The following is a 19,591-nucleotide window of genomic DNA, read 5'->3' on the forward strand; positions in this document are numbered from 1 at the left end:
ATCATCTTCTCACCTTAATTACATTTGCAAAGCTTTTACTTCTTTCTTCTTCTTTTTTTTTTTTATTCATTTGCAAAGCTTTTGAAGAAGCTACAATGGCTGATAACGCACTTGTGAACGCTAGAGAACAACTTTCCAATGTCGTAGATACGTTCCAGATTAATATTGTTGATTACGTTAACGATCTCATAGAAGAGGTAAGTTCCAAATGCTGCGTGTCTTTCTCACTTTATCTTTTGGTTTATTACTTTTTTTCTTTTTCTTTTTTCTGTTCTCTGGTTTGTTAATATTTTCGTTTATCTAGACCAATTGAAAAAATCAACTTAAATATCTAACTTAATTCTTTTTACTCAAATGAGATGGTCGATGTGGATCGGCTGCAACAGATACGAGCTCTGCTGGATAATATCATGAACGGTCTGGAGGCAAACGAGTTGCTGCCACAACCGCCTGATCCAATGGATCATGATCCTGAGCTGGTTGCTCCAATGGATGACCCGGTTGATCCAGTGGCTGACCCGGCTGGTCCAGAGGCTCCGGCTCCAGCTCCAGACGAAATTGTAATCGACGACCACGACGTGCCGCCAAGGTCCAACTAACAGCGACGGGGATTGATAAGTTACTTAGAGCATGCACATAGTTGATACTCTATGAGTATCATTAACAATTTTTTAGTATTAATTTTAATGTTTGTTTATTATTTGAGATTTTTTATGATACTGGCATTGTTCAAGAAAGCGCTAGGCGCTAAGCGGGCGGTGACCCAGTGCCTAGCGCCTAGAACGCTTAATCGGGGCCTAGGCGATTTTTTAGGCGGTTTAGACGTTTATAACATAAAACATTATAAATATGATATTATATATAAAAGTTATATAAAATATCTATATAAAACTAAAAAATATGAAATTATAAACAAAAACTAGACAAAACATTTATTTATATTTATATTAAACAATATATAAATATTTATAACTATATATATATATATATAAATAAAACTCTAATTAAAATTGAAAAAATACATTAAACAAGATCTATGTAATTTTAGGCGGTCAAGGCGGTTATCTAGGCGTCGCATGAGAGCCTAGCGCCTAGTCGGGGCCTGGGCGACCGCCTAGACCGCTTTTTAGAACACTGGATACTGGTGATAAATCTGTTTATAGTGGTGAGACCGATATCGGTATCATTAATATATAAAAAAAAATTATTTGCAAAATCGATTATGTATTGGATTATGAATTTTGCAAAATTATTTATATCATTCATATTAAAAAAATTATTTGCAAAATTATTTATATCATTAATATAAAAAAAAATTATTTGCAAAATTATTTGAACATGTTTTACAACTCAAAACACCTAGGTGTATTGGATTATGTATTTTGGAAGAGTTTAATATTTTTTTGAAAGCACCTGTTATTGAATTAATGATTTTGAAAAACATTCACAAATCTCATGTTATTGAACATGGAATTCACTTAAAAAGATTCAAAGTCATCTAAAATCACTTGTTATTCAATCTATGATATATAAAACTCTTACAAATCTGGTGTTATTCAAAATTTCAGTATTATTTTTAGAAAACCTTTTGACAAGGATTTGAGGAGACTTCTGATACAATTTTAGTTAAATATATGGGCAAGTGCATTTGGCACAAGTACACGAAGGTGAATCTTCAACCTTGTTCAGTTCATCCCAAAGTGTAGTAGGACGTGTGTAATACGCATTAAGATCTAAAGAATTCTGATACAAATGATCCAATTTTTCTTCAACATTGTAGATCTTAGAAATCCTAATTCTCCCCTGTAAGTTCAACCCTAACTCCACTGAGTCTAAGTTCGAGTTCATAGCAGCAGCCACAGTATCTGATTCCGATGCCATTACGAACACAAGACAATTAGATAATGAGGATTAATCGGCCATAACCACACCGAACCAACCAGATCTGTCGCCGACGAAACACGGACTGAGAAACACGAATGATGAGTTGATCGGAGAAATCAACCAATTGGAGATGTAAACTAGATGAAATCGATATGAGAATCAGAAAAAAAAACAAAGGGATCGAGAATCAATCGGAAGAAAAACTCGAAAATCATATGAAATTGTTTAGCCGCCGAAGAAGATGAATGAAGAAGAAGAAGGCGAGAGAGAGGAAAAAGCTTGGTACCATTTTCTGTTTTTTTTTTTTTCCCTCTAAGCCAAAACGTGTTTTCCCTGACCAGTAGTATGCTGCCACGTCACCGATACCCAGTATCAGAGATATCACTGCACTGATACGTATCAGATCTAAATAGAGGCTCTGATCTATTAAAAAATAATTATTTGGGCTATGATACTCTAAAAAATTCACCTATGGACATGGTCTTAGTAATAATTGGTCGATTAATTAATACTACCTGCTTTCTTAATTAGTATATTGGAATAAAATCGTATGTGTAATAGACTTTGGTTTAAAGTTTAAACTGCTTCATATGCTTATCATTTATCCCACCGTACTTGTAATAGAGTTTGATGAAATAAAATATATATATATATAAAAAAAAGACTTTGGTTCAAAATATTCGTATGTTTCTTCTTAAAAAGGCATTTTAAGGAAAATGTAGCACTTTGTTGCACCTGAGTTTAAGCGAGGAACTATGTTACGTTTCCATTTACGGGTAGAAATTGTATCGACGGAAATGTTTTGATACAACTTGGAAGATGGTTTATTACTTGTTAGGAAAAAGTTTTCAACTTTGTGATCGATCATTGATTCTACGGTCCTTTAACAAAAAAAAAAAAAAAAAACATTGATTCTCCGGTTAAGCAGTCGTCATAACAATGATTTTCTTATTCAACCTTTATAATGTGAGTTATTGTGATTTAAGTTTGTGCATAGAATAATTGTCACAAACAATGTTTAAGGAAAACCATAAGAAAAAGAAAAAAGAAAGTAAATGTAGTCACATGCAAAAAGAAGAGAAGAATAAATGTTTCTTATTACCATTTTAATTACTCTAGTTAGGAATTTTTAGTTCCTCTAAATTCAACATTTTACCCTAAACATTCAACAGTTGCACCCTTTAAATATTTTAAGAAATTTTTTCCAAAACTTGTCGACTCTCACTTTGAAAATATGGCTTTCCTGAAATATTTAAAGGTGACATGGAATAGTATCCCATTTGGTATTTCTTGTTACAAATAATTTTCTGAAAAACTATACTATTTGGTATATATATTTTTGAATAGATTATTTGGTAATTGTGAATATATAAGAGTGTGGGTGTTTGAGTTGTATACAACAATAATAACATCAAGAAGTAAATTGAAAATATTTATTTTAATTAAATTTGTGCCTATATACACATATTTAACAAAATCATATCTAAAGAACAATTAATAAATACTAGAAAAATAATGAGCATGTGTTAATTAAGATTGTGTTTTTTTTTTTTTTAAGTGTAGTCCTTTAAATCTTTTTTATTTATTTATAAGTATAGCTTTCCAAATCCTACTCCTTTCCTTACTCCTGCTCAAGCTTGATATAGGTAAAACACTCTCACGGTGTTACTCGAAGACCTTTGACTTTGATTAGTGGGAACACTTTGTTATCGTCCAATCAAAGGAAAGCTTTGGTTTAGTTCCTTTCTCTTTAGTTTTGTTGAATACACTTGGAATATTTTCCACTTAGTAAAAAAAAAGAAGACAAATTTTTACTCTTACCATTTTTTTCATTTACTCTAGTTATGAATTTTCTCTTCATCCTATGCCTTTTTTTTTTTAACTCGTCTTAATTCGTCTTTTTACTCTAAACATTCACCAGTTGCATGCACCATTTATTTTGTTTTAAGAAACATATTCCAAAACTTGTCTACTTGGAAACCATGACTTTCTTGAAATATTTAAAGGTGACAGCCCACAAGAAAAAATACTGTCTTTTTATTAGGACTAGAAGAGTACCCCATTTGGTATTTTATTTTTCTTTTTCATATGCTATTTGATATTTGATGAGTCTGTGTGGCTGTGAGCATCACAATGGCACATTGTGGATTGAAGAAAATTTCCAAATTCACAAGAAATTAAAGTGATGGAAGTGTGCTAAGTAGTGTTGGACAAGAAACGCGATCAAATTATGTAAAACTCAAGTTTAACGTCAAACACTCAAACATGTGTTTTCTGAAAGAACTTTTACATATATGATGCGTGTCCCAGTTAATTATATGATTTTGTTGATAGTTATATGTGTCTAACTATATGTTTTTGTTGATAGTTGTATGTGTCCCAATTAAAGAATATTTAGTTTTTATATATAAAATTTAAAATGCGTTATGCAATGCAACAAATGAGAGAGAGATATAGTTATACTTTTCTAATTAGATGTTTTTTTCTAGAAAATTTACAGAAAATTATATTTCTATAAGATGTTTTTATATATAATTTAGTTTTCTATAAAATGTTATTTTAAGATAATATTTGAAATTTAATTTCCTTTTGATATTGTGAAAGCTTTTATATGTATTTTTTTTTTTTTTGTAAATGTGGATGTTTAAAATTAATGAATGAAAACTTAATAATAAGATTCTGGTAACCAAAAAGAAAACTAATTAATTAGAATTTAGAGATAACGTTAATGTGGATGTCTTATTTATTTTTAATTCTACGATTCTAAAAACAGAAATTCTTAATGCAAAGTGCTGGTGGTTACAACTTATACGATTTAGGAAGAAATAATATATATTACTTACACATTCATTGTAACTACATACGATCACAAGTTTCAAACAATTTACCTAAAATGATGGTCATACACCTTCTTTCTTGTTGTTGTTAAAGACCTACCTAAAATGGTAATGTTTTGGCTATATAATACGATCTTAATTAACACCATCTTCTCACCTTAATTACATTTGCAAAGCTTTTACTTTCTTTCTTCTTCCTTCATTTGCAAAGCTTTTGAAGAATCTACAATGGCGGACCAAGTTAGAAACGCTATTTACACTGTGTTAGCTAGGTTCCAGGTTAATCTTATTGATAACCTTAGGTTTCACGTAAACGAGGTATGCTGCGTGTCTTTCTCACTTTATCTTTTGGTTTATTACTTTTTTTTTTTTGGTTTGTAAATATTTTCGTTTATCTAGAACAATTGAAGAAATCAACTTAAAATTGATATTGAAAATATCTAACTTAATTCTTGTTCCTCAAATAAGATGGTCGATGTGGATCAGCTGGTAGCAATCCGTGTGCTGCTAGAAAATATCATGAACGCTCTGGACGCAAACGAGTTGCTGCATCCAGTGGCTGACCCAGTTGATCCAGTGGCTGACCCGGCTGGTCCAGAGGCTCAGGCTCCGGCTGGTCCAGAGGCTCCGGCTCCGGCTCCGGCTCCAGACGAAATTGTAATCAACGACCACGACGTGCCGCCAGGGTCCAACAGCGACGAGGATTGATAAGTTACTTAGTGATAACTTGACGATTAATAAAGAATTAATTCTACTTGCTTTCGTAATTAGTATATTGGAATAAAGTCGTACTTGTAATAGACTCTGGTTTACAAGGTTATATGCTTATCATCCCATCGTACTTGTAATAGACTTTTGATAAAATACAATATATAAATATATTATAAAAAAGACTTTGGTTCAAAATATTCGTATTTTCATTCTTGAATTTCAAACATCCACATTTTTCTAAGTCGAATCCATTTAGGAATTCCTTATGTGTCTTCTTTTTTTTTTTTTTGACATCTTTGGATCGACAAGGCCCGATCCATAGCCAATTCCTACTACGCGGGGTAACGCGACTTAGTGGAGTCGAACTCCGGTGGAGAAGGCGGAGTCAAATGGACTTAACCACTTGACTAAAGGCACATCTACTCCTTATGTGTCTTCTTAAAAAGGCATTTTAAGGAAAGTTGTAGAGCTTTCTTTATGACTTTCTGCACCTGATTTAATTAAGCGAGGAAATAGACACCACCATTTTCATTTATACGAAGAAATTGTATCGAAGTAAATGTATTGATGATACAACTTGGAAGATGGTGTATGGAAAAAGGTTTCAACATTGTGATTGAAAGATTGATTCTCAGGTCCTTTAACAAAACATAAAAAGCTTTGATTCTCCAGTTAATGTAATTTTTAAGTTTGTGCATAGAATATTGCACAACAATGTTAAAGAAAACCGATACCATAGAAAAAGAAAAAACAAAGAGAAAATGTGCTCAAATATACCTTAAAAGTGACTTAATTACTGAGATAACACCTATGGAGAGGGGTCTTACTCAAATAACACTTAAAAGTTGTCAAAAGTCTTTTAAGCTTCTCTAACTATTTTATTTACATGTTTGCCATTTAGAATTAAAAAAAGAACCATTAATCGAGATTAACTAAGAAGAGTGAGAAAGTGGAAAAGAGTGTGTGTTTGGTTTTTGTGTCGGGAACAACGGTCGGGCCTGAGGGAGAAATTCCGGTAAGATATCCGGTTGTGTTTCAATTAATGAGTTTGAGTTGTTCTGCTATTATGTTAGCAAAAGTATCAAACTGCTATGATTTTATAGTAGAAATCGTTAATTGACTTACAGACGGATCTGTGTACAATTTGCGACGGCGAGGTTACGGCGAAGATACGGCGGCGATTAACGGCGGCAAATGTGGTAAGAATTTCTTAGTAAACCCTTATGTTAATTTTTGAGGGATTTGAAATAGTTAGCTGTTGGAATAATTTTAAACCTAATCGTTTTGTTTTGTGATTTATGTTCCGATGGGATAAAGAGGTGGATTGATTAGTTGATCAAGCGAGTGAAGAAATGGGAGAAGAAGGTAACAAATTATGTATTTGAATTTGGCGGGGTTGATAATCTAATGATAGAAATATGGGATAGCGTTTCTTTGTACGTATATTTAGTAGAGTTACAAAAGAGAGACATAATGAAGTTGTACTTTGTGCAGTAATTGCGAAGAAGAGCTACCCCAAAAGACTTGATGCTGCAGGGAAAGCACCAATAAAGGGAAGGAGCATGCATATTAACTGCACCTTGGATAGTTTAGCAAGATTGAAAGAGAAGATTGGGGAAGATGCTTACTCTCAGATACGTGATCAGTCTAAAGTGGGAGTATTGTTGAAGCTTGCTGACAGTTCTTTTGTATGGTGGGCAAAGCTTGTGCATCACCTGTTAACCCATCAATTGGCAATTAGTAGGCCATATGAGATTTGGTGTCTCATTGAAGGGAGTCCGATAAGGTTTTCGCTTCATGAATATGAAGACATAACTGGTTTGAATTGTGCGGAAATTGATGTAGAGGACATAGTGGCGGTTGACCACAGAGAGTTTTGGGGAGATATAAAGGTGGCTGCAGAGAAGGGGCCGAACTGGAATGAGTTGGAGTCAGCATTAAAAAGTTGTAGGAGTTGGAGTTTAGAAAAGAGGAAGATGTTTGGTCTGTTGTTCGTGGTGCATGTAGGTATATTGGGGATATCTAGGTCAAGTAGGATACCTTTGGACTATGCCAAGAGAGTGCTTGACACAGAGGCATTTGAGAGATTTCCATAGGGTCGAGTTGGATTTAAGGAGCTTATTACTTCAATAAAAGTTTTGAGTTATGATAGAACTTCATATGCTATCCATGGCTGTCCGCATATCCTGAATATATGGGCATTTGACAGTATTCCACATCTTGCAAAATCACATTGGAACCAAGTACCGGATGATGGTGATGGCGATGAAGATGAACCAGAACCAGTGCCTCTCTTGCAATGGAATGGTGGTCGTCCAAGAATCTGTTTAAAAAATTTCTTTGAGACAGAGAAACTGAGAAAGAAGAAGGTATGTTTGTTCTCCTCAACTTTCATTACCCATATGTAGTCATAACAGTTAAATAGCTTATTTATGTCCTCCTCATGTAGATCAAGGTGCAGCATTTAGTGGTGAGGCCTATTGAAGAGATTTATCCTGTTTGGCCTGGAGAGAATGCTGTGTATGGGGAAGGTGTAGGTGCTAATAAGCTGGTGGATAATCTCCTGCATGATATTATTAATGGTGGTTTAAAAGAAAGTGATTTTGGTGACCCGGAGATTGGGAAGAAAACTGGAAAGAGGAAGAAGGAAGTGGACAGTGAGGATGATTTTGTTGACCCACCTAAGAAGAGAAAAGCAGAGACAGAGAAACGCATAAAGAAGATAGGTAATAGTGGGAAGCAATTAAGAGATGTGAGTGATGATAGTGGGGAAGAGGTTCTGGAGAAACAAGGAATGGAGAGACTTTTTAAGATGATAGGCAGTTTGTCTGAAGAAATGAAAACATTGAACACCAATTTTGTGGCTGGGCTTGAGAAAGTAGACCTAAAATGCGAAGGGCTGAAGAAGAGTGTGACAGATCTGCAGGATGATGTGGAGAAGCTGAGGAACAAGGCAGAAGAGAAGAATGATGAGAACGAAGAAGATTCTGCAAATGGTTCAGAAGAAGGCACAGGAACCAACTCTGAGGTATGATGGGTACATCCTCTATTTAATTAGGAAGCATATGAGGTAAATATACTCTCAAAATTTTCACAAAGAGCCTGTTTTATGTATGCAGAAAACCGCAAGTTAGTTGCTTTGGGAGTCACATTTTTCAAGCTTGTGTCTCTTTATTTACTTATGATTCTTGAACTCATTGTTTTAAAAAGTGAACTTGTAAAACATAATTGAGTGGTAAATGGAGACTTAAATGTTAGCATTTGTAATGGCCAAGTTTATGTCTGTTTTGTACTTCTGATTTCTGAATCCTGAACTCATTGTTTTTAAAAATGAACTTGTAAAACAGAATTGGGTGGTTAATGGAGACTTAAATGTTAGCATTTTTAATGGTTATGTTTGTTTAATCTCACTAAATGTTTGTTGTCTAGATTATTGAACTACGTTTATTTAGTCATGGCATAAGCAGGAGAAGCAGACTTCTCAAGAAGGTTATCCCATTTCCGTAGTCGTCAGGAGGGAAAAGGAAAAGGGTAAGGGTAAAAGGAAAGCAGGTTCAAAGAAATCAAAGATAACAGAATGTGTTGACCCAACGAAGACGTCCAAGAAGTTGTTTATGGAGGAAGATTCAGGGAGCATGTCACCTTTGGTAAAGGATCCAAAAGGTGGGTTAATGCGTGACTCTGTAATGCATAATCTGATTGGTGAAACGTCATCTCCTGCTAAACAATTCAAGCCCTTCTCTGAGGCTGATTGGGATAGAAGAGATACAGGATCTACAGCGGGAGTGATAACTAAGTCGATGTTGCATAAGCAGAATACTTTTCCCCTTGGCAGATGCATAAAAAAGGAACCACCATCACCCAAAAAGTCAAAGTTGACTCCTTTATCTGAGAAGAAAAAAACAAAACCTGATTTGGTCTCAGAGTGGTCTCATTCTAAAGAGAATGATAAAGAGAAGAACTCAACAGCCGGACTAGACAAGTTGGTAGTCTTCTGTGGTAAAGAAGATTATGTTGATCGTCCATGTCGGTCTAGAAACCTTGCTTCTACCCAGCTGGACCCATTTGTTGGGAGTTCAATAGTTAAGCGGATTATGAGTGGTAAAATCCTTTCTCCTGCAGCTTATGATCCTTTTGAACCGGTCAGTCCTGAAAAGATGGATAAGTTAGAAAAATTCATTGACCATGAGCTGTAAGTTCCAATCTCATTTATTTACCTTACTTTCGAACTCGTAAGCCTTCACTAGGTAAGCTTAATTGTTTTCTTATATGTAGGGATAACCCTTTGGATTCCACGAATTCATCTGCCATGTTCTACATGAAGATCAAGATTCCAAAAGAGCATTGGCCTGAAGGAGAACCTGAATACGGATGGCTAACAGATGTGGTAAGTGAATGTATTAACAAGTAAGACATGTTAGTGTTTAAGACTATAATTTTACCTTAAGCGCTGTGTTTCATTCTTGTTGATGTCACAGCAATTGGCTCCAATCATGCAAATGCTCCGGAAAAGGTCAATGCAAACTGTATCTCCATTTTTGCCTGATAGGATTGCATTCCTTGATCCCTGGTTTGTGAATCAGTGGGCAGTAGATTACATCAAGTTTGATAAAGACTCCAATTGGAAATTTACTGATAAATATATTGATGTGTATAATGGGGAATCTCCACCTAATGGAAAGACATACAAGAAGTGAGTAAAGGATATAGATATTCTGTACCTTACTCACAACATTGGGAAAGATCATTGGGTAGCTCTGGAGATAAATTTAATGAGGCGGAGGATCAAAGTGTATGATAGCATCGTGTCCTGCTACACTGATGTGGAAATTTACGAAGCTTGCAGGCAGTTCACTAGGATGATACCTGCATTGATTCAAGCTATGGCACCTGTGGAAGAGAGAAAAAAACTTGGTGCTTCAGCCTTCTCCATCTACAGGGTAAAAACAGCTCCCCAAAACTTTCAAACAGGAGACTGTGGAGTATATTCTGTCAAATTCATAGAGTGTCTGGCCATTGGTATTAGCTTTGAGGGTTTGTACGATTCAGCCATGCCTGGTATTCGGTTGAAGCTTGCTGCAGAGTTGTTTGATGAGGTCCCAGATTCCGATTGTTTTATCCAAATTAAAGACCTTCTTGGTGTTTACACCGTAGGTGTAGAGTTCATCTCCCAGAATGACCCTTCTTAATCTAGAGTTAACATGTAGTGTGTGCCGTGTGCAACTTTACAAGAATGCATACTCGGAATCTTACCAATTAGAGTATGCACCATTGTAAACATGACACTGTTTTATGTTTCTAGTATTTTGTAGGTGTAGAGTTCTACTTTGGTTCTAGTATTTTGTCATGAAACCTACTAAACCCTTAACAGGGAGAACAAACTAGTATCTATTTGTTAGAGATATTTCTTTCATAATTGAGAAACAAGGTTATTAAAGCTTATTATGAGATAACATTACAACATAATAATAAGGGTTTAAGTGACAGAGTTTTGAAACAGAACAATAGGACAGAGTTTTGAAACAGAACAATAGGACAGAGTAGTGGCATTAAATAACAAGACTAATAATTCAGGTACTCGTTTTCATCGGAGTTTAACACATATTAAGAAACCTAACTGCGTAATTAAAGGCAAAGCAATGTTCGCAAATATCAAAACTTGGAGGATGGACTAACTTGCAAATCGGACCGAGTTGATCTAAATTAAAATACCGGTAGAAAACACAAGCACCGGATGCCCCCATTGATTTGATCTGTAGCTCGACCTGATCTGCTATGAGGAAACCTTCGGTTAGGTCAGTCACCTTATCTAGAAAGGCATCAACGACGTAGTTACCGTCTTCTACTGCTCCACAGCAAAGGAGCATCATCCCAAAAGCGAAGAGTGCGTTTAGGTTTAGTGTAGAGGATTCAGCTAACATATCAAGGGCGTCTTGGGATGGACCATCCTGAGTCAGCCTCCGGAGAGATTCCACAAAGAGTGCCGTGATGTTACCCTTCTCATAGCACTTCAGTAAGAATGGCCGAAACATCGAGGTTTCAGCTGCTAGCTCACCATTGTAGATAAATTCACTTAGATCAGCCTTTTGTAAGACCTCCCTTGAGTAAACTGCCTCCTTCATAGTGGGTCCTGCAGCAATGAAAGGACCTAGCAAACGAAAACCTTGTTCGCCAATCCGGCTGAGAATGTTAGCTAGAATCGGCGGTGGGAAGCAATCCATTTTTTCCATTAGGGTTCAGGGGCGGACCCATGTACATACTTGGGAGGTCAAGTGACCTGGTCAAATTTAGAAACTCTTAAACAATTTTGAGCAAAATTATTAATTGACCTCTGTTAATTTTTCAGTTTGCACGCTTGTCCATTTCTGGTTTCACTTAAAAGGAAAAAAAACATTCAATATTTATTTCCTTTCTTAACCTTTTAATGACAATTATAACATTAAATACAAATTGAGTATAAAAATCCTACGAAAATATCCTATTTCTGGTTTTAGATTCAATTTTATTATGGTATAATTGCTGTAGATGCAATCTCCATCAAATGCCACTATCAACAATTTATAATTAACAAAATTAATCTATAAATGTGAACAATTTTTTTTAGATATTGAAGGATATGCTAAGTTTTTCTTCTATTTAAACTAATCATTTTCGACATTTTTCATTTTATTATTATAATAGTTTATCTTTGAATTATTTTTTAAAAATGCAATAGTTTTTCTCAAAATTTAGTTCTTATTTTTAAAGGGATTTTTCTGATATTTTATTTATAAAATATATATAACAAAATAAATTATCTACGATAATATTTTTGCACCGGGTAAAAACAATTTCTGGATCCGCCACTGTTAGGGTTTATGTTTGTTTCAAATGCTTTCAACACATCCTCTTACTTACAACGTTTATAGATGGGTATCAATAATCATCTACTTGTGTTTAATTACAGTGGGTGAGAATAGACGTGAGCAGATGTGCCTTAACTATATCATAAATGCTACCACATCTGAAATGGAGTGGATACAGAGTCACTATGCTGTTGGAATACAAACATAGCGAACTGAACATGTTAGAAAGTAAGTAAATTGTCTTCTTCTTGTTATAGATACATTTTACGTTGTGACCATATTAATGTGTTGTGGTCAATAACTACCATTGGACTTAGTGTAGTTACTTACTTTACACAACTCTGGTTAGAGAAATATATTTAAATTAAATGATGGACATTACATATAATTTAACTTGACGACATAGAGTTATTTTACATATAGCAATGAAAATACGAGTACATAAGTTACATACTAAACGTAAAACACTCCCCCTAATTTAATGATGCCTAGAGATATAGGATGGTTAACACATATTACGTAACCTTGTAGCGTATGTTAAGGCAAAACAATGTTTGCAAATGAGAATGTCTACAGGATAATGGTAAAGCATGCAAACCGGGCGATGTTGTGTTGGTTTAAAATAATCCCAAAAGATACGAAATCCAAGTAGACCCATTTCCTGAATCTCGTCTTCGACATATTCCGCGATCATGAATCCTTGAGCAAAGTTATCAACCCTTTGTAAAAAGCCATCCAACATCTCTTTACCGTCTTCAACTGCTCCACAGCAAATGAGCAACAGGCCATATGCATAATGACCAAATATGCTATGTTCAGCGGATTCACCAAGACAATCCATTGCTTCTTGAGAAGGACCTTTTTGCGTCAGAAACCGGAGAGATTCCATGTATTTGGCAGTCGGGTTTCCATACTCGAAGCACTTCTGTAAGAAATGCCTATATATCGAGTCCTCATGTGCATATTCACCATGCTCGAAAAATTCATGAAGATTAGCAGTACGCATTACCTCGTTTGTATACACAAGCTGCATATAGGCAGGTCCAGCGGCAATGAAAGGACCAAGAAAACGAAAATCTTCTTCTCCCACACGACGAATGATGTCAGATACAAGATGCTCCGGTATGTAAGTAGACATATTATGAGGTGTAATTGCAGATGAGATAAGTTTCTTGGTAAATGAGACGCTCGAAATATGTCCTCGTTTGTTCTAGGGTTTGAGTTAATTTATGGTAGATTTAGTTGGAAGAGTATTTATTAAGTCCCAAGGTTATTAGTTGTTGAGGTTAATAAATTGTGACTGTAATAATGTGGTCTAAAAATAACTAGATGTAAATTCTTTTAAATGCAGGAGTAGGCTTGGTAGATTTTAAATCTTGTCATTTGTACTTATTATCATTAATTGAAACAAAAAGTAAATATATTGTCTACTCATGAGTTGTCTTAAAAATTACCACATCAAGCAAGATACCAATATATGCATGCATAAGAAACTAAAGTAACACATTTGCCAATATACATAAAACATGCACAAGTTCTCTAAACTTGTGTCTGAACTAGACATTTACAACAAACTTTCATCCAACAACTTAATATTGAAATTAACATAAGTTTATAACACGACCAAAAGACCCCAAAATTAGCTAAATTGTTTAAAACATTACAACTGCAAATTTAAAGAAGCTTAAGTTTTTAACAAAACCAAAAGGACCAACAATAAAGTAACATCAATAATCAACTTTCATCTCCGGATGATGAGACTTCGCAGCTCCGCCCATCGTGAGTGACGCAATACTCACGGAGCTCATCGGGGATGGGTCCAACTCTGTCCAACCCGTTCTTAACCCAATCTTTCGGGTGAGCCTCCATCTCCCGAATTCCCCTCTCCAAGTCCTCCAGTTCCTTAACAAGTTGGCCGTGACGCTTAATGAACTCCGCATGATTGCCCTCCAACTACAACACACAATATTACATATAGCGAAAATCAATCAATATGGCTCATATACGTATTCAATAATCAACAATACACTTATCATATAAGTCCATTAGCTATGAAGATTAACCCATACAAACACAATCAATCAAATCAATTCTCAAACCCTAAAAAGTTCACAACTTTAAACATTATACTAACCTTTGCAAGCCAATCTTGCGTCTTGGCCCGTACATAACAATCGGAGTTAGTGAGAAAATCTTGTGGGTAGCAAATCCTTCCGGGAATAAAATCTCTACCTCCCGGTTCAATCTTCTTCACAGTATCTTGGATACTCAATGTATCCATTGTTAGGCTTTGTGGACCGAGATGTCCCGGGGATGATAGAGGCCGCGGCTCACCAATACGCCTCCTGACGCGACGACTTGACTCGGCCTCATCAGCATAGGCCACCGCCGGTGGGGACATCTCTTGTTCTGAGGATGGAGGAGGAGAGGATTGTGAAGAACCCTCCTGCGAAGAACCCTCCTTCGAAGTACCCTCCTTCGAAGAACCCGATTTCTCTGAACAAGAGGTGTCGGTTGATCCCTTCGCCAGTGATGACGGTGGCGTATCGGGACCACTTGAAGGCACATAGTCATCGGAAGAGGCGTATGATCCTCCGGATGAAGAGCGCGGTGAGCAAGGTGGAGTATCGTCTAACGACGCCGTCCTTGAGGATGGAGGTGACCATCTCTCGATATCTTGGTCATCTAGCCACTGGCCTAGGGGATCCATTTCTTTCTCCGGTGAAGTGTCTGAGGGAACTGGAAAGTCTTATGTTGCGAGAAATATTTTAAATATTGAACAGTCACCACGACTAGACGCTTCCGATCTATTAATTTGAGTTGACAGTTGGACTTAGTTGGACCAAGCCAAATTATGGCCCATACAAAATATATGGCCCATACATTAATCATTTAAGCGGCAGTTGGTGTCTAATGTTTCAGAAGCAGGAGAATTCGGTGCGGAGGAAGAATGAGAAATAGTACTTCGATCCATGGTGTTTCCGGCGAAGAACATTAACCACCGTCTCAGGGTTTTTGTTTCTTTTTTTTTGTTTTTACAAACTGAATAATTGACGTTTAGGTTGTCTCTGCAGTTACACTCACCTTATTAATGCTGGTTTATGCCTTAACGGGCCGGGTCTTATTGTGGCGTGCAATTATTAAAAGCCCAATACATTATTAAAAGCCCAATAAGACGTCCGGGATATCGTGGTTCAACAAGGACAATTGTGAGGTGGTGTATCTTGTTTAACCGGGACAACTAAGCCTACTTTGTAATATTTGTTTACAAATTCCCAACCGTATAAATCTTTGGTTCGATTGGGCCAAGTACTTAGTTTACCTAGGTTATTTGTATGATTTATTTTCCTGGTTCACATAGTACAAATTAGAGGAGTTTTAATTATTAATTTTATATGTAATTAAAATCTTTAAAAGATAAAATATAATTTATAATCTTTTAACGTTATTAACAATTTTAATCTATAAACTTAGACCATCTACTATATAATATATAATGTAATATATATATATATATATATATATATATATATATATATATATAAAATATTTATTATTTTCATATGATCATTAACTTGATTTTACAAAAAATCACTCCTTCTGTAACAAGGAGATACTCGTTCATGATTACCTATATTGATGCCAAAAAAATTGAAACACTGATATAGTGAATATTTTCCTATGAGAACTTATAAAAAATGGAAATAATGTGGAATTTAATGTGACCAACTAGATTAATAGTTTGGATTTCAAGGTTCAACTTCAAAATAACCAAATATCATTTTGTTCAACTATGAAAGAATGAGGACAACAAGACATCTAGAAACAACTATGTACAATATGATAGTTGTCAGGTACCCCACAAAATATAAATTGTCGTGTTCACACTAGTTTGACCGACCACAACTGAATCCGGGCCCACCCACATAAATAAATAAATGTTTCAACAATTCCGTCAACTCGTAGAATCCTAGTCTCTGCCTAATATACGCAACCCTAATAATATAATATCTGTTATATTATAACTAGTTGAAAACTCAAACCAAATTAGGAGTAATTGTATGATAACACATGACTCGAGAGTTAAAACGTCGGCGTTTTGACTCTTCTCTTTATTTCGCAAAACAAACCAAAACGACGTTATTCTTGTATATAAATTCGATTGGGGTTTAGGGTTCATATTCCTCAACTATTCCCCACACTAACCAAATTTCAGAAATTGAAGAGACGATGAGCACAACCAGCTACAACTCATCCGCTGCCAGTTCGGCGATATGTTTTTCTCCTCATGGTGTCCCGTCGAAATGCTGGTGTGGAGAGGATATCACAACTTTCACATCGAAAACGAAGGAGAATCCATACCGGAGGTTCTATCGATGCGTGATTGCAATGAAGGTACGTTTTTCTATTTAGTCAAATTGGTGAATTGAATTGAAAAGACAATGGAGTATTGATCCCTACCATGTGTATAGAGGGAAAATGAGGATCACTTGTTCAAATGGGTTGATGAAGCTCTCTTAGAAGAAATTAGGATGGTGGAGGAGAAGTGTAAGTTAGTTGCACAGGATGTCAATGCTTTGAGGATGGAAGTGATGGGTACTATGAAGGTCCACAACATAAACTTTAAGAAGATGGAGGATGCGATTAGTAATAAGATCATGAAGACAGTAGGTCTTGCTTCTGTTATTCTTTGCTCAATTGTATGGCTATGGGGAAGAGTGTAGGTTTTGAGTTTATGTGTAAACCCGGTTTAATGACAATTGTAACAATTTTTAATATCAGCCAACCCATATTATAATATAGTAACAATTGTTGCAAGTTAAAAAAAACAGAGTTCAATCCTAAACATGAAATAGAAAAACAACAAGGTTCGATTAGGTCCTCCACCAAACACCTTCTTCTTCTACTAGTTCTCTTCAACCACCTCTATCATCACATCCTCAGCATCCTGTCGTTGCTTCTCACTGAAATCAAGACTGTAGACAAATTTACAAAATGTTAGTTTAGCATAAGCCAAAACTTGTTTCTGTCTAATGTTCATATGTGTAATATAAACTTACATGTATCTTGGGATATCTACATCAGGCAATCTTGGATTTAGGTAGAGACGGGAACATCCATTTTCACTCATTAAAACATTTATACCTGAAGATATATTGTAAATGCTGTCTAGTTAAGTACAAAGAAAATTATCGGTACTTAGTTTAGTTAGTTCAAGGATCTAGTAGACAGATATAGAAATGCAATTTGCTACGTACCTTTAAATGATAAACCTACAATGCCTCATGTCCTGATGGAAAACTTACCAAAAACATCTGAGATTCGCCAGCCCCGGAGAACAGCAACTATAGGCTGATAGTTGTAAGTAACTGAACTGATCTGTTGAGCATATTTGGTTACAAACAACTCACAGCACTTACCAACAGCACAACACTTGATCTCCTTACCCCTATACGGTGTTCAAACAATACTTTTATGGTAACAATTGTTGCATATTACAGGATAATTAACAACACATGGTACAAACTTAATAGAAGTGAAACTTACTCAATGTCCACTAACTTGAACGCCACATATCTAGACTCATAATCTGTCCCTCCCAGACGACAGACATAAGGAAACTTTCTTATAGTTGTCACAGCCTTGACAACACCAATAGCGTCTAAGTAACAGATAAACAGAAAATCAGAGTTTATAGTAAGATTTAGATCAGCTAACAGTGAATATATGAGAAGAAAATCCCTTACCAGTAACAAACTCTTTCTCATCTTCCTGGGCAAACTCAACAGTCTCTGGATAAACAAAATCATAGAAACTGTAAGGGCACACAACAGAAATAGGCCACATAGTAGTGTCAGCGATGCACTTGATTACAACTGGGAAGCAACAATATCTGGTTTTCTTCTCTTGAGGACGCAGAACCTCAAAGTTAGACAGGCGAAACCATAGGCCTGGTTTCAGAAAACCCTGGAAATTCCAGTTGTAATAGCGATTTGGAATAGTAGCGTCGATCCTATTTGCCTACAATCATTAAAAAGTGATTCAATCCCAAATAAACTATCTGTATAAAAGTGAAAGTAGACAATCCTTTGCCAGTTACTTTATACCTTTTCGTCGGCCAAGATCATTCTGGTCTCAACCCTACCACTCACCAGCGGTTCTTTCCACATGCTTAAGATCTTAACATGGACCGACCATCTTGTTGAGTGAACATTCAAATCAGATAGGTAGTGATGAGGTTCCATGGTTAAAGAAACTTTTAGGGTTTCCGTGGAGAAGCACAGAGATATTTTGAAATATATGTAGGGAAGATAGTGAACAGGGACGAATGAATCGTTGTGGAAGTTATATTCAGAAAATGAAACGTTTGAGTCTTAAAAGACGTGAAAATTTCATTATTATCTATAAATAATGATTACTTATAGACTGACATTAGGATTGAACTTGGAAAAGCAATTATCATAATAGATTTGAAATATTTATCTCAAGTTAAAGATTTAGAATATCTTTAAAGTATATTCAGTTGTATATTTAATGTATAATATATAATCTAATGCATATATACAAATCTGCATAAGTTTAATTTGATCATTAGCTTGTTTTTACACAAATCACTCTTTGTGTAACAAGGAAATATTAGGGCATGATTACCTATATTGATGACAAAAAAAAGTGAAACAATTTCATAGTCAAAATAAATCCTATAAAAACTTCTTAATAACTCTTCTTATGTGGACATTGATGTGAACAACTAGATTAATAGTTTGGATTTCAAGGTTTAACTTCAAAATAACCAAATCTCATTTTGTTCAACTATGAAGGCCAGAGGACAACAAGACATCTAGATACAACTATGTACAATTTATAGATGTCAGAGACCCCACAATGTATCTATTTATCGTGTTCACACTAGAACTGCATCCAGGGCCACCCACACTAAATAAAGAAATTTTTTATTTATTCCAACCGTCATTTTGTAGTATCTCTTTGCTACATTGAATATACTCAAATTTGCTTGACAACTTCTTATTAACGAGAGAATCCGCAAAATTACAATTTGTATTTTAGTGGCAAAGTAAGTCCCAGGTACAACCGGGTCAATTATTTTGAATATTATACTCTAACTTCTATTATGTTTCAGTTGGACCAGTTGCATTATGTTCTGTTGGCCCAGCTGCATTATATTGTAATATACACTATTTTGTGATTCCTATACCCAAACTTCATAAGCAATTGAACATCAAATAAAGCGTCTCAAATTACCCAAATCACCTTTCACAGTTTCATCAAGACAAAATAAAAACACCAATAGTT

The 19,591-nt window shown here is 35.4% G+C and overlaps 3 protein-coding genes across 5 annotated transcripts; all 3 read left to right on the forward strand.

The window, feature by feature from the left end:
* Positions 1 to 6,396: 6,396 nt before the first annotated feature.
* On the forward strand, positions 6,397 to 8,026 carry LOC110226074. 3 transcript variants are annotated; one of them, XM_021016655.1, is made up of 4 exons: positions 6,397 to 6,447; positions 6,560 to 6,631; positions 6,750 to 6,797; positions 6,927 to 8,026. In XM_021016655.1, exons 3-4 carry the CDS (start codon positions 6,785 to 6,787, stop codon positions 7,526 to 7,528), a joined length of 615 nt encoding a protein of 204 aa, XP_020872314.1. In that variant the 5' UTR covers positions 6,397 to 6,447; positions 6,560 to 6,631; positions 6,750 to 6,784; the 3' UTR covers positions 7,529 to 8,026. The 3 variants fall into 3 exon arrangements, 2 of the variants coding, with proteins under 2 accessions (XP_020872314.1, XP_020872313.1); XR_002330203.1 differs by having other exon boundaries at positions 6,402 to 6,631; positions 6,927 to 7,801; positions 7,882 to 8,026; XM_021016654.1 differs by having other exon boundaries at positions 6,402 to 6,631.
* Positions 7,692 to 9,628, forward strand: LOC110226204. Its single transcript, XM_021016956.1, has 3 exons — positions 7,692 to 7,757; positions 7,882 to 8,460; positions 8,885 to 9,628. The coding sequence occupies exons 1-3, from the start codon at positions 7,692 to 7,694 to the stop codon at positions 9,626 to 9,628; spliced, it is 1,389 nt and encodes a 462-aa protein (XP_020872615.1).
* Positions 9,629 to 16,666: 7,038 nt separating this feature from the next.
* LOC110226206 (uncharacterized protein At4g04775-like) lies at positions 16,667 to 17,001 on the forward strand. The gene is made up of 2 exons (XM_021016963.1): positions 16,667 to 16,672; positions 16,750 to 17,001. The coding sequence occupies exons 1-2, from the start codon at positions 16,667 to 16,669 to the stop codon at positions 16,999 to 17,001; spliced, it is 258 nt and encodes an 85-aa protein (XP_020872622.1).
* The last annotated feature ends 2,590 nt before the right edge of the window (positions 17,002 to 19,591 follow it).

The sequence above is a fragment of the Arabidopsis lyrata genome, assembly GCF_000004255.2.
Source record: "Arabidopsis lyrata subsp. lyrata unplaced genomic scaffold ARALYscaffold_7, whole genome shotgun sequence".
Taxonomy (NCBI): domain Eukaryota; kingdom Viridiplantae; phylum Streptophyta; class Magnoliopsida; order Brassicales; family Brassicaceae; genus Arabidopsis; species Arabidopsis lyrata.

What these genes read in the sequence shown, in the direction of transcription:
- LOC110226204 (XM_021016956.1), top strand. Translation starts at nt 7,692, where the DNA reads ATGGCGATGAAGATGAACCAGAACCAGTGCCTCTCTTGCAATGGAATG. An exon ending in TGGTGGTCGTCCAAGAATCT is followed by an intron (nt 7,758 to 7,881) that starts GTTTAAAAAATT and finishes CTCCTCATGTAG; the next exon opens with ATCAAGGTGCAGCATTTAGT. An exon ending in GCACAGGAACCAACTCTGAG is followed by an intron (nt 8,461 to 8,884) that starts GTATGATGGGTA and finishes ACGTTTATTTAG; the next exon opens with TCATGGCATAAGCAGGAGAA.